Source organism: Coloeus monedula, assembly GCF_965178545.1.
Source record: "Coloeus monedula genome assembly, chromosome: 4".
In the NCBI taxonomy this organism is placed as follows: Eukaryota; Metazoa; Chordata; class Aves; order Passeriformes; family Corvidae; genus Coloeus; species Coloeus monedula.
Window position 1 is genome coordinate 33,847,255 of NC_138784.1, and position 14,132 is coordinate 33,861,386.

At 37.9% G+C, this 14,132-nt stretch overlaps 1 protein-coding gene across 1 annotated transcript in view; it reads left to right on the forward strand.

The window, feature by feature from the left end:
- KITLG (KIT ligand) overlaps nucleotides 1–14,132 on the forward strand; it is a 56,496-nt gene that overhangs the window by 20,181 nt on the left and 22,183 nt on the right. The window contains exon 2 of the mRNA XM_082280617.1: nucleotides 5,571–5,684. Within this exon, the coding sequence (XP_082136743.1) occupies nucleotides 5,571–5,684 (114 nt within the window). The remainder of the gene's footprint in view (nucleotides 1–5,570; nucleotides 5,685–14,132) is intronic.

A 14,132-nucleotide genomic window follows, 5' to 3' on the forward strand; every position in this document is an offset into this window, starting at 1 on the left:
TTTGTAAATGACTAACTATATGTTCAAATATTTTGTGTCCAAAACACTCTAAAACTACTCTGAAAAAGAGTGAGTAGTATTTCTATAGTCTGTGTTTAAATCAAAACCCAGAAAAATCACTCTGTTACTCTCTGTTTCTTACTTTTATCATCATACTCCTTACTACACATCAAGGTTAAAAAAATGAAGAGTGGTTATTAGTCACTAGAAAAGTATACATCTGGATTTTGTAGTCATAACAAAGCATGTAGGGCATGATCCAGAGATTTTTAGGTGTCTCACCCCTGCAGAGTGACTCACTGAGCTGGAGTTATGTGGTTTTTTCATTGGACTGCCAAAAGGTTGTTCAGGAAGACTCACATGTTGACTGGGGAGCTTCCCAGAAGTTAGGGTGCCCAGATGGAAGAGCATGTGTGAGACAAGGATACACATAGACATTCTGATGCCTGTTCAGTGAACATGTCTATATTTCTACATATTGGTTTGACAATGCAAAATGCATAAATGTTGTGAAAAATAAGGGTCAGGAATACCAGCTGTACCCCTCGTTTGCCCCTTTTAGCCAGGAAACCATCACAGATAGGAAAGCACCTCCAGTGGTAGATGTGTAGATGTGGCACTTAGGGACATGGTGTACTGGTAGATTTGGCAGTGCTGGGTTTATGGTTGGACTTGATGATTTTAGAGGTCTTTTCCAACCTAAATGATTCTATGGTTCCATGGTAGTCACAAGGTAGATATATCAGAGGAGCGTAGCCCAACTCACATGAGTTGGAATTACAGGAAATGTAATCCAGGTCTGTCGCTTAGAGAGCACCCTAGGTGGTAGGCTATTGTATTTGGTGAGACTAGTGCCAGTTTTGATGGACAGTGGGTGTACACACTAGACTTAATACTTAACTGTGCTTTGTTCAGAGTTAACACAGTGCTTCCTTCTACTACTCTGAAGTCATTTCCTGGGTGCTTGAGAGTGTGCAGGGGACACTGCCAGTTCCAAATGTGCTTGCCAAATTACTTGTTTCCAGAACTAGGTGGTCATGGGTGGGTTACTTCTTTTTCCACACTTAACTCACTTTTTGAGAGGCTTGAGCAATATTTAGCACTTAAGCAGTATTTAGGCACAGCCGTGTGGGGTATTAAAGTTAGCCACTGCCATTTGCTGGTATGAAGGTATCACTGAATACCATGAAAATGGTAATTGGATTACATTCTGTATAAATGCTCTTCTTTCATTTAAAAATTTTTCTATGCTGTCAGTTAGTTTCTTAATTGGTTAAAAACAGTTCTTCCATGACTTTAATTATTTAATCTCTGTCACAGCTAAATAACGAAATAGACATAGGAAAGAATTACTGTGTTTTTATACATCTTCATGTTTTGTGGCTTAAAAAAAATAAGACGAGAAATATCTTTCCTTGCTATTTTCATTTTCTCTGAATCTTCTTACAAAAGGCTTTTTGAGGCATAAGTATGAACAGTAAGTTAGCTATCCATGACTGACCAACCAGTGTTGTCTGTGGCAGAAGTTCACAAGCTGTCTCAGCAAAGCAGCATGTAAGCACTGTCTGAGGGGCCGATATTGAGAGATGTTCCTACTCCAACATTAACAGAAGTGAAAAATAAATTTGGGAAGCCTGGCCCAGGGTGAATATTGTTCCACTTTGTCAGCTAACTTACTTCAGCTGTGGCTTGGTTCTGGTTAATTGGATGATTTGCTCAGGAAACTGGGCTGAAAAATTCCATGGCTGATATGATTTGAATGCAAGAAATTTTAGAATGGAGAACCCATTCGTCTGGGTAGTAACTACCTCTCCCTGTGCTTAATGGTTTTTTGTGGGTTTATTATTTGCCTTTTTATTAATGATTTCTCCCTACTTGTGATTAAAAGTGTTACCAGGACAAACTAGGTATTTGGAAATGTCCAGACTTTCCAAAGTTTGGTTTATTTAGCAATGTGGGATTCCCCTTGCTGCTTTCCACTTAAGGAATTAACTGAACATTGACATGATTATCTTTCATAGCATACTGTGAAAGAGATGCTAAACCACTCACTCAGCAGCCTTTGTCAACACTTCAGATTGTAAATGAAGAACATAAATTAAAAGGATGTTGATTTACAACTGAAAGGGCGGTCTTCAACACACTGGACAGCTAGCTAAGCTTTTAAAATGGTCTTTACTGAAATTCTAGATTATGGCTTGCAAGCAGTAGTGCATAATAATCAAACATGAATACATGAAATCTTTAGTTTTAATTATCCTTTTGAGTCTAATCATTATTTTTTCCCCTTGCACAAACTTAAATACTCAGTATTTAAGAGATTTCAGAATCTAAAGACAACTGAATATTTTTTGAGCCAAAAATAGGAAGAGGTGCTTTAGTTTACAGGTCTGCTTCCTGTGTGCCATATATCTTCAATTTAATCATCTATTAAGATGATGTGTGACTAAATTCTGAGACCAGCTTTGAAAAATCCCATGTTAACTTAGGGGTAATTAAATATGGAAATCTGTTATGAGTGCTGTGTAGGTAACTTTTATTTATGCTTAGTAATGTATAAAATGGGCATCTCTATAAAGCTATTGTTTAAGGTTCCCTTTTGTTCTGTCCTTGATTTAATTCAGTCTATTCAAGTTTTGCTCAAACAGCAGGTTTGCTCATTAGTAAATAACACAAAAATAGCTCAGCTCTTTGATCTGTACAGTCCTTACATACAATGTGCCTGAAGGCATGTGTAATATAAATATTTTGTAAGTGCAAATAATTAAAAGATTTTGGATAACAGACATGTTGAAACTAGCCGTATTTTGAAGATCTGCAGTTCCTGCTGTATGACACAGGGAGCAAATAAGCAAGAAAAATATCAAATAATCTCAGAATTTACAAATCATTGATTTTAATAGCAGTTATAAAATTACTATGCTTTTAAATCCCATTATTTACATAGAAAAAGTGTTCTTATTGGTTTATGTAATTATAAAATGTACAGTGATTTTAAGCTTCATGTATGGGCTGTCTTTATATTCAGAAGAATGAAAATTGACAAGGTGCATCAAAGTTCTGGTTTTATTTGGAGCATGCTACTGTGTTTATTAATATTACTTAGTTGATCTGCTGAAAAACTATTTCCAGTTAAAGAATTTTGTTATTTTTTGATTATTAGACTGTTATGTTGAACATCATCCTATGACTATGACACAGTTCAGTGGAAAAAATCCCATCTTTACCAACTAATCAATACTGAGGAATCCAATAAAGAAATCACCAGTTCCTGGTGTGAACTCCATCTCCAACAAACATGTCAGGGAAAAGTCCCTGCCAGTGTAACTGCTAATGCACTGTTTTACTCCAGAGGTTCAACTACTCAGTTTTTATTCTTGAAAGCAGAATAGTTATTTCATTTTGGAGCTAGTTGTCATTAATTCCTTGCCTTTTTTACAACAATTTATTTCCAAAAATTGTGAATGAGGAGGTAGCCTGTTAACTTGGTCACCTTTGGTTTCCTCTGTGATTCTGGCGCTTATGTAGGAAAGGGAGATGTTTCTCTTGATCACCTAAAACAAGTTCTTAAACAGCTTTGAGCTCTTATACACTGAAAGGAGCTTTCAAAGGTCCTTTCTGAGGCTAGCAGCATCTTCTTTGCATCTCCCCACAGCTCAAATTGTTCGTTATACATAACTACAAAGCTTTGTATAGCATAAAATACAGAGATTTTGTAAGATGAACTATTAATTATTATCAATCCTTCACACTGGTAATTACGCTCAGTAATTACTTGTAGAAATACTAAATTAATGTATTTCTAAATGCTAGTTTTGTTGAAGCAAGGGACATTCTCAATATCGAAAATGCATATTGAAAATGCACTTTGCTCAGAATTTTTTTTGGTTTCTTTCTGTGTGTCCTGTGGCATCTGAGGATACAATTAAGGGAAAGGCAAGTGTAGGCTCCACTGAAATCAGCAGTCCTGGCCTGTCCCATCTTTGACAGAGCATTTAATCTGTCTCAGTTACTTGGATCAGAAAGCTGACAAATACTACATGAAAACAAAAATGGAAGTTGTCTGCCTGGTGCAACTGGCTAAACCATCAGCGCCAGTGCAAGAGGTAGAGAGAGGAGGCTGGATTGTCTTTTCCACCAACAGCCCACACTGATTTTACGTAAATGAGTCAGGAAGCTATATTCTAAGAAAACAAATAACTAGTTTTACATGTAGGATAGATAAAAGATTTAAGAGCTACAAGATACAAGAAAGAGATTACTCTTGTCATTTAACAACTCTTTTAGGTAAAGTGCCTGGCACTGTTCTGTCAAGTTTATGTAGCTCCTGAGCAATCTTGATTATCATTCTTTCTTAGGCCCTCTAGATTACTATAATGATGCCTCATCTTTTTAATCTGTGATTTTTCTCTTGTTCTCATAGAGAATTTTGTCTCTGTTGTTTCATTTGCTTTGGTCTTAAATTGAAATGTTGGAGAGCACATGAATGCAAGGGTGGAGGCAGGAGTTCTCTACCTGTCACACAGAACAGACGGAGCTGAACTGTATCTTGGTTTGTGCAAAAGCAAATTCTGATCTCAGTCCTGCCCTTATGGAGGCTGAGGAGCCTGCACAGGCAAATTCCATACTTGCTGTAGATGTACACCATCATCGGCTTTTGCTGACAGCTCCAGTCAGTTGGCACAAGAAGTTTCACAACCCGAGGCAACTTTTGATTATCCATAACTTAAATGCTTTAACATTCTGGAAATAAAGATCTGCAGCTTAAAGTTGGCATAGGGCTCTGTGGGAAACCAGTGAAGCACAAGGAACAACAGAAGGCAAGGAAGTTCAGGCAGTGTAGCCAAGGAGACACCCAGGTGCATCGCAGCTAGTTATCTGCTGCTTTTCTCTGTGAGTCTCACAAGCCTGTGTAAGTACATTGCATTGCTGTTTCCAATAGGATTTAGGAGGGGAATGTAGTGCCAAAGCCAAGCTGGCACTTCTGAGAGGCCAGAGCGCGTCACTTGGAGAAAATGTACTGCAGTGCTGCTTGAGATGTCAGTATTTGGGCAGAGTCCAGTTGTGGGTTTGCTTGCAGTTTAAGTACTCAGATGAAATGGCTGTGATTATGAACTTTCTCCTTTTGTCTTGATGTAGTCTGGTATAATTTTGTTCCTTATCATTTATCACATTAGGGATGCAGATCTATCAGATGAATGACAAATATGTAGTCAGCTTTATTCTGATGATAGAGAATATTGCAAAGTTTCTCTCTTTTTCTTGTTATCCGTAAACTTTGCGAAAACCCAGGTAAGCATGATCCTGTGCAAGTAACCTGATGGCTCAATACTAGGTTTCCCATTAATATTTGCTTCCAGAAAAGATCAGTTAAGTGCATTTTCGTGGATTCCTGCCATGAAGATGATACTATAATGGTACAAGTATACCCTCATGAAGGATAAAGAGTATTGTTGCCTCTAGACTTCACATATGAGAAACATTACTGCAATCTCTTGTTACTTCATGTTTGGCGATTGCTTAGTTGAGGTTTCTTGTTTCTTGTTTCTGTTTTCTTTTTTACTGAACAGACTTGGATTATCACTTGCTTTTGTCTTCAACTACTCCTACTTAATCCTCTTGTCAAAGCCCAGAGTTCCTGCGGGAATCCAGTCACAGATGATGTGAATGACATTGCAAAATTGGTAAGTACCTTTTATTTTACATTATTCTATATGTTAAACAACAGTCATTGTCTAAAGGCACTTACATTTCTATGTGAAGTTAGTAAATCTGCATTAGAACCAGGGGAATATTAAAAAAAAAAATCCATCAGTATCTGTCACTTGAACAAAACCTTTTTTTGCAGTGAGAGTAGTTTCAGCGTTAATTGAAGAGATTACTTTGACCAAGATAGAGTGTATGTACATATGCAGTTTTCTCACTCCAAACTTCAATAAAAATTGCCAAAAATCTTTATTTCCTCAAACATTATTTCAGAGCAGATTGTTCCCCATGCAGATGAAAGAGTATTGTCTTCGTGTTACTGACTTGCTTGGAGCAGACTGGTGGCAAACACAGCTGAATTAAAGCAGAAGTCTTTACCTAGGGAATATGAAAGTATATATATAAAAATAGTATGATATTAGACATTGTTGTAGCAATCAAAGCAATAACAACTGAACAGGTTTCACATTCTTTAGGTGTCAGTGGGTTACACTCATTATGTGTTTTTCTACTTGCTGTACCCAGAAGTTTAAGTCTGAAGGACTCATGGCTTCATATAAAAACTAAATTCATTTAAGGAAATTTTAACTGTTACTTAATTGACCACTGCATTAACCTGAAAAACTGTATCTGCTTGTGAATTCAATTGCTGTTTAACTCCACTGGAGTTAATAATTATGCTGTTTTGCAGTAGTGCAGGATATAACACTGAAGTTTTTAAGAAACAATATATACTGAACGCTTAACAAGCGTATTTTCATCTACATATTGAATCTAACTAAAAATTGTGGCTTCGTTATGGAAAAACAGTTGCAACATCACTGTTATTATTATCAAACACTTAAATTGGAGCCCCTAGTATTTGCTGCCTGTGCAGTGTTCTTAACTTGTTTTCTTTGGTCCTTTTTATATACATTGGCACATAGTGCACCTCTCTAGGTGTGCTCTGTAGTCTTACTTAAATGTTTAGTGCTTCAAATTAGTCCCTTTAGGCAGAATTTTGAAGTATTGGCATATTTATTCCAGATAATATTTCATCTCTTGGAAGAGTATTAAGCTTTGGTGTAAACCTGTTGAAAGCATGAAAGAACAACAGAATTCCTGTGAGGGCTGGTGAAATTGTGTAGTTCAGGGATAGCAATAACTTTTCATCAATTATGTGTCCTGAGAACAAATGCTTTAACTTTCCCTTTAGTACAATTTAAATTTCAAGACTGTATAAATACAGATTACAAAAAATGTGCAAGCAGCTTGAATAATCACACTGTCTGGGTTATACTGTTCTGCTACTGCCAAGCCTGAGCAGAGTGGGGTTGGGCTGAGCTTCTTCAGAAACTCCTCCATGAGGATGCTGTATGGTCATTCTCCTGACTTAGGTCATGTCTTTCAGATCTCCCTACAAATGCAAAATTCGGGTGAAGTTAACTAGCAAGTTCAAAGATACTTTGGGTTGCAGAAATAAGAAAGATGCAGAAAGTACAAAGCCCCAGACACATAGATTCTCTCTGTTTTGAGATTCTTGAGTTGTTCTGAGAATGTTTTGAGGAATGTCTGTCTCCCTGTTTTGTCTGTGTTAATATTTGCAGAAAGAATTTCAATAAAGTCACTTGAGAATTAAAAGGATATGGTGAAAATGAGTTTAGTACTTCAATTTAGTGTAAGAACCCTTGGTTTCAATTAATGTGACTATATTGCATGTTGGTCATTCTCTTTTGAAATTCTACAGTGTGACAACTTGACATTGAGAACAAAATGAAAAAATACATAATAAGCTTTAAAGTACTTTTAAAGCAAAACTTTGTTAGCTGACACTGTGAATATGAGAAGGGAGAAGCCTACAGAGAATACTGACTGATCATACTACTTTGTATCAAGTACAAGTTTTTTATGTTCTATGAAATATATCCTTAGTACATATAAAAAGGACTCCAGCGTGAAATTTCTTAAAAATATGGTTCAGGAGACCCTAAAACTCTTGCAAATTATAGTAAAAGTTTTGTACCATTTCTGCTTTTTGAAACACAATATACTCCTTGAATTAAGGAATGATATTCTTATGATGTGTATCTTCAGAATTAGACATTGCACACATGGGTGGTTGGGTTCTTGATTAGAATCATAGAATCATTAAGGCCTCTAAGGTAGAGCCCAGCCTTTGACCAAACACCACCATGCCAACTAAAGCATAGCACTAAGTACAGCATCCAGAGATTTCTTGAACACCTTCAGGAATGGTAAGTCCACCACCTCCCTGGGCAGCCATTTTTTCTTGTCCTGGGAGGAGAGGCTGTCTCCCATTGTGTTACAACCTTTATTCCAGGTAGTTCTAGAGAGTGATAAAGTGTCTCCTGAGTCTCCTTTTCTCCAGGCTACACAATCCCTCAGCCCCTCCTCATATGACTCACTCTCTAGACCCCTCCCCAGCTTTGCTTTTCTTCTCTGTTGTTCTTCTTGTAGTTAGGGGCCCAGAACTGGACACAGGACTCAAGCTGTGGCCTCACAAGTGCCAAGTGCAGGGAGACAATCACTTCCCTGGTCCTGCTGGCCATACTCTTGCTGATACAGGCCAGGATACGATTGGCCTTCTTGGCCACCTGGGCACATGTTGGATCATGTTCAGCCAGCTGTCAACTAGCACCTCCAGGTCTTTTGCCCCCAGGCAGCTACTGTTCCCCTAGCCTGTAGCACAGTGTAGAGTTCCTGTGAGAAGTGCAGGACCTGGCAGTTTGCTTTATTGATCCTCAGACAACTGGTCCCAGTCAATTGCTCCAGCCTGTCCAGCTCCTCTGGCAGAGCCTTCCAGCACCAACTCTGCCACCCAACTTAGTGACTGAAGATGTTCTTGATTGCTTTGTCGAGATCATCAATAAAGATAATAAACCGATACTGGCTGACCTCAATAGTGAGCCCTGGGGAACACTAATTCACCCCATGGATGTGGCACCATTCACCATCAGTCTCTGGGCCCGGCCATCCAGTTTTTACCCAGTGAAATGTGTACCTGTCCAAAGCATGAGCTGCCAGCTTCCCCAGGAAGATGCTGTGGGAGACAGTATCAAAGGCTTTACTGAAATCCAGATGGAAAACATCCAGAGCCTTTCCCTCTGACTGGAGATCCTGTTGGCCTTTAAGTAAAAGTTTTATTTCTAAACTGATCCAAAGAATCTGTGCCTGTAGAACATAGGGTCTTTAATAAATATCCTCCCCTTTCACACTGAGAACAAATTGTAGCCTGTAAGATTTCACAGAAGTGTTGCGTGTACAGTTATTGCCCATAGTTATTATGATGTTATCCACAAGCTGTCACACTTGGCAACAGTGATATAATAGTTGTTCCTAAATGCTTTATTCTCAGCCAGACTGTCATGTTCTTTAACCCTTTTTGTCCACAGTTGTGAGTACAGTCCCATCTCTGTGGGCATTAAGCTATCTGTTCAGTGGTAGTACACAAATCCCATCACTTGCCTTAGGATATTGGCCTCTCTTCTTCCTGTCTCATCACAAATTCTTAGACATCAGCCTAGATTCAGTTTGGCCTGAATCTTCCTCGGAGGCAGAATACAATCTCTTTCATCTCCCCAAAATGTTAGCCTTTCCTGGGCCATTTCTCCTCACTGTAAAGTTACATCACCATCTCTCCCCTGCCATTCAGGTCTTCAACAAAGGTGTCTGATTTGGCTCTTGATGCTTCACAGACCCTTCAAATTCACTTTTAAAAGCTTCATTGTTTTTCTTGTCATAATAGTAGAATTTTTTTTTTTTTAGTTCTCTGGACATACAAGTACATTTTTCTTCCAAAGTCTTGGTGGACAAAAATTCGGTCTATGAAAAATCTTTTTCTAGCTTCAGCTTGTGTAGTTTTGCTCTTCTGTTTGTTCACATGCTGCTCTGACCCTTTATCTTCTACTTATTTCCTTCAAGCTGTTCCTCCTTTTTTTTTCACTACCAATGGCAAGCTTCTTGGGTTTATCTTAAAGGTACTATTAACACTGCCTGTGTTGTTGTAACACATGCTGAGTTTGCCCTCAGCTTCTCCTCGTTATTTCCATGGTATCTGTTACACTGTTTGTAGCCACAGGAAAGATGCTCCTTGACGAACTCCCGGCAGATTCTCATCCTCTTCCTATCTCATGCTAAAATTCTTTGCAGCATGAATCCATATCCCTCATTTTGCTTTTTCCCCACTAGGTTTTCCCCACACACACACTTCTACTGCAGTGCACCTACAGCTTGCAAAACAGTGCCACAATTCCCTACAACATAGTCTTTGTTTATTTGGTACTGGGCTTGCTCCAAGTACTGTAAACCCCCTCCATTACTTGTAGAAAACTCCTGAGCATGACTGTGGCTGTGTTCTGCTCAACTTTATTGTCCTACAGGGATATGAGAACATGCCTCAGTCAAGACCCTCTGTGAATATAGACATGGGATGTCTACTAAGCCTAAGCTACTGGAGAATAAGTAAGGCATTCTGTGCAGTGCCCGAAAATGTGGGTCATTTGGCTAATCAACTTTGTGTTGAGTAATAAATTGAGGACAGATGTGTGGCGTAACTTGTTTTCAATGGTCTTAATCTGGATTTTCACTAGCATCATGCTAGACTCACATCAGAAGATGGAATTGGAAAGAAAGAAATTCAATAACGACAGGGTTTCTGAGCATTAATCAATGTAAGACCAAACCAGATTGGTATCTGTTAATAAAAAAATTACTTTTATTTTCTGTAAGATTAAATTCATTCATATCTAGGTAATATAATTTTGTCATATGAAGAATATGTCCTAAATGAAATTATATTAAGAAGCAAAGAACAATTGAACAATCATTTTTGTTTTTTCATGGTGAGAACTTTAAAAGAGCATAATTTCTTACCTATAGAGAATGAAAGTATTTAGAGAGCATTCATTCTGCCCTACTCATCACATGAACTCCTGCTTCATTTGTAATGAAGATGTCTGGAGGAAAGCACATTACTTGATGAACAAATGTTCCGTATTATGAAACTGTAATTGCAGCACCTGTCAATAAAGTCTGTCCCCATTGTTCTTTTCAGCACAGTAAGTCAGCAGAAAGCTGCTGTAATTGTGCATTTGATTTTGCATAAGAATTAGGAATCAGTTGTATATATGTTTGTTTAATATGAACATCAAAACCTAATTATAAATAGAATTTTCCCTGAGCTGTGCAGTATGTACAGAATATACCTACATATTTTTGTTTTGTCCATTAACAAAATCTAAGATACCTCTTCTTAATTACTTCTCTAAAGCAATTTTCTTCTTTTCAGTTTTGGAAGCCCAAACAATAGTCAGGATTTACTGACCAGTTCTTTGTTTGAGACATGCTGTCAAATACTTTGCTTTCACATTACATCTTTGCTGGAAATGTGTACTTTACACTCTCTGCCACATTTGATTTTTATTTTTAAATGGAGCTAACTCTCCTGAGTGAAGGGGTTATAAAAAATTATCCAGAGTTGTTATGCTGCAAATAATCTGCCACTATGACTGTAAAAAGTGTGAACGGAAATCGTTAGCATGTTGTCTTAAGCCAAATGATGAAGATTTTATTAACTGCTTCATTAGCAGATGAGATAAGAGTAGATTGCAGAGATGATGTACAGACAAGCTCCTGCAGGAAAAGAAAAGCCAGGGAAGCAGTGAGAAAGATGAAGAGCTGGAGAGGGACTTTTGACAAAGGCATGTAGTGATAGGACAAGGGGGAATGGCTTTAAACTGAAAGAGGGGAAGTTTAGAGTAGATATAAGGAAGAATCCTGTGAGGGTGATGAGGCACTGGAGCAGGTTGCCCAGAGAAGTGGTGGATGGCCCTTCCTTGGAAAAGTGTCAGGGCCAAGTTGGATGGGGCTCTGTGCCACCTGGTGTACTGGAAGGTGTCCCTGTCCATGGCAGGGGGGTTGGAACCAGATGATCTGTAAGGTCCCTTCCAACCCAAACCATTCTATGATTCTATGAAAAGAATAGGAAAAGGGAAACAGAGAGAAATTCAAGGTAGAAATGGTATCCAAAAGGAAAGTATGTTTTTTTCCCATCATATGCTTCAGAGTAAAAAAGAAAACACTTACAATGGAAAATGGTAATTTTTACTTTATTAACATACTTTATCTTTGATATGTGTATAAAAAAATTGTATCTATGCTTGTCTCCTTATAATTTTCATAACAAGCACAATAAAGGGAATTTTCAAGAGCGGTAGCCCTCATTTCAAAGCATGTGACTGCAGATAAGTCATCTCTCATGTCTGCTGTTGCGATGAAAGAGTAGTTTATGGAACCCAAATCACTTCTACATCCTTTTTTCATCTCCCATCTATGTGACCGTGAGCATTTTTAAAAACATATTTGGGTTATGCAATGTTAACAGTGCTGTATTAAATATTCAGACCTCTCTATGTCAAAAGTAATCTTACATTCCCCAGTTTGAGTTTTTGTTACAACTGGGAATATAGTACTTATGGTTGGTTTTATATGGATTTGTAGACATAAGTCTAGATTTCCCTGCTCTTCGCCTTTTCTCAGAGCCTGTTAGGACTTCTACAATCACACACACCCACTAAATCAGAGAAAATTTTTGTGACATTTTAATTGCAACTCAGGGTTCTTTTAGTTCTATACATTCCTTTCCAAGATTATCATTTGACATTCTCTATAATCATCAAAACTGTTACTTCTGTTTAAACCAAGGTAAGTCATGCAGGCAGGTGTTTTGTGGCCCCCCAAATTTGTCACTGTACTTAAGGAGTTGAGTAGAGGACCTAGTAAAAAAGCCATTCCAGGAATCAGATGGTTTCAAGGGACAATTCTTTTCCAAATACCTTTGCTTAGGAAGGTCAGAGCTGCCTTGTCATCTGCTCCTTGTTGGAAGCCACAGCAGTCAGGCACCCTGCACAGAGTGGGTGTGCAGAGTCCATTCATTACTTTCAGGATCATTTCAGCAGATGAAAATCAAGATTAAAATCTTGGTGGTTAGTGTTCAACAGAATTTCAAGACACATTTCAGCAAAGTAAGAGAGTACAGAGTGCAGATGTAGTAGAGACGTATCCTTCACTCTTACATCAGGGGCTTTACCCTATTTTCTGAGTTGCGTGAGTTGGGAAGTCCAAGTGAGACACAAATGTAACTCCCTCGCTTTGACTGAGATCCACCGTTTCCAGCACAGCATCTGACATGTGGAGTTCAGTCAACAAAACTTTAACAAGTTTCATCTTGAGGCAGGGCATATATTTTGTCTTTGACACCCTCCTCCCAGTGGTCTTCATTTTTAGTAGTAAATTCAAAAATATCTTATCTGATTCACAGTCTGTCAAGGAGAAGAATATCTGAGGCTGATCTGTATGCTCCAGCTCTGATTGAGAAGGTGTAAGAGCTCTTGGGCAGTTAAATTTTTTTAACTGTGCATGAAAAGTGCTTGAGAGGCTCTGATGCCAGGAGAGTAGATTGTATACATAATGCATATCAATTCTTGTAGTGTTCATTGATGTGGAACAAATTTAATCTTCCAGTGACCTTTCTTAAAGAACAGTGGTTTTGCTGGCATTGCTAAGTGTGAAATCCCTCTAGAGTGAGCATGGGAAACTTTACACATAGAGTAGCATCTTCACTATCTATGCTGCTTGAAGTGCTTCTAATCCTACCTCTCTAGGCACGCAAAGGAAGCTAGAAAAAAAATGGAATACGTATTAGTATGTCACGATGCAGTGATATTTAAAGAAAGGAATAAAAGACAAAAAAATTGAAAGAGGATTTAGAATAAATCTGATCCTCTAAACAAAGAACAAATATATTGACATATTTTTCAGTATTTATAGCATCTTGAATCAGCTCTCCAAAATGCCAGGTAAATTGAAATTAATATTGAGAATTTTAGTGATGCTTCTGCTTTGGGAGTGTGTAGGTATAAAAATAAAAGAAGAAGAAAAGAAGAAACGAAGATTAAAAAAACCTGATTTATGTGAGGGAATTTAGAAGGATCATTTGTATAGTAACTGTTTTAAAGCTGTAGGAGAAGGATATATGTCATTGAGTGGGAAGATTGTGGCTTAGTCCACATAAATTAAAAAGAAGTGTTTGGGATTCAGTTGTGTTTGGCTGTGTATAAGTATTGCCCTTGATCATTTCTAGAACCATAACATTTTGAAATAACTGTTTTAATTTTTAATTGAAACAAAATTTTAATTTAAGAAATAAAATATTTTGTCAAACAAAATACTACCTAAAAACTGCACAGGGGGAAAAGAAATCCCTGTGCTGGTTGCTATAGCAGCAGAATCAAAAGCAGCCATAACAGAATGATCTTTAACCTGAAGGAGAACTGCTTTTGCACCAAAGGAGCTACATCTGTGCATATTGGTTTTGACTACATGGATTTCAAACCAGCATGAGAAATATCAGTTGGCTTTTTCATTGA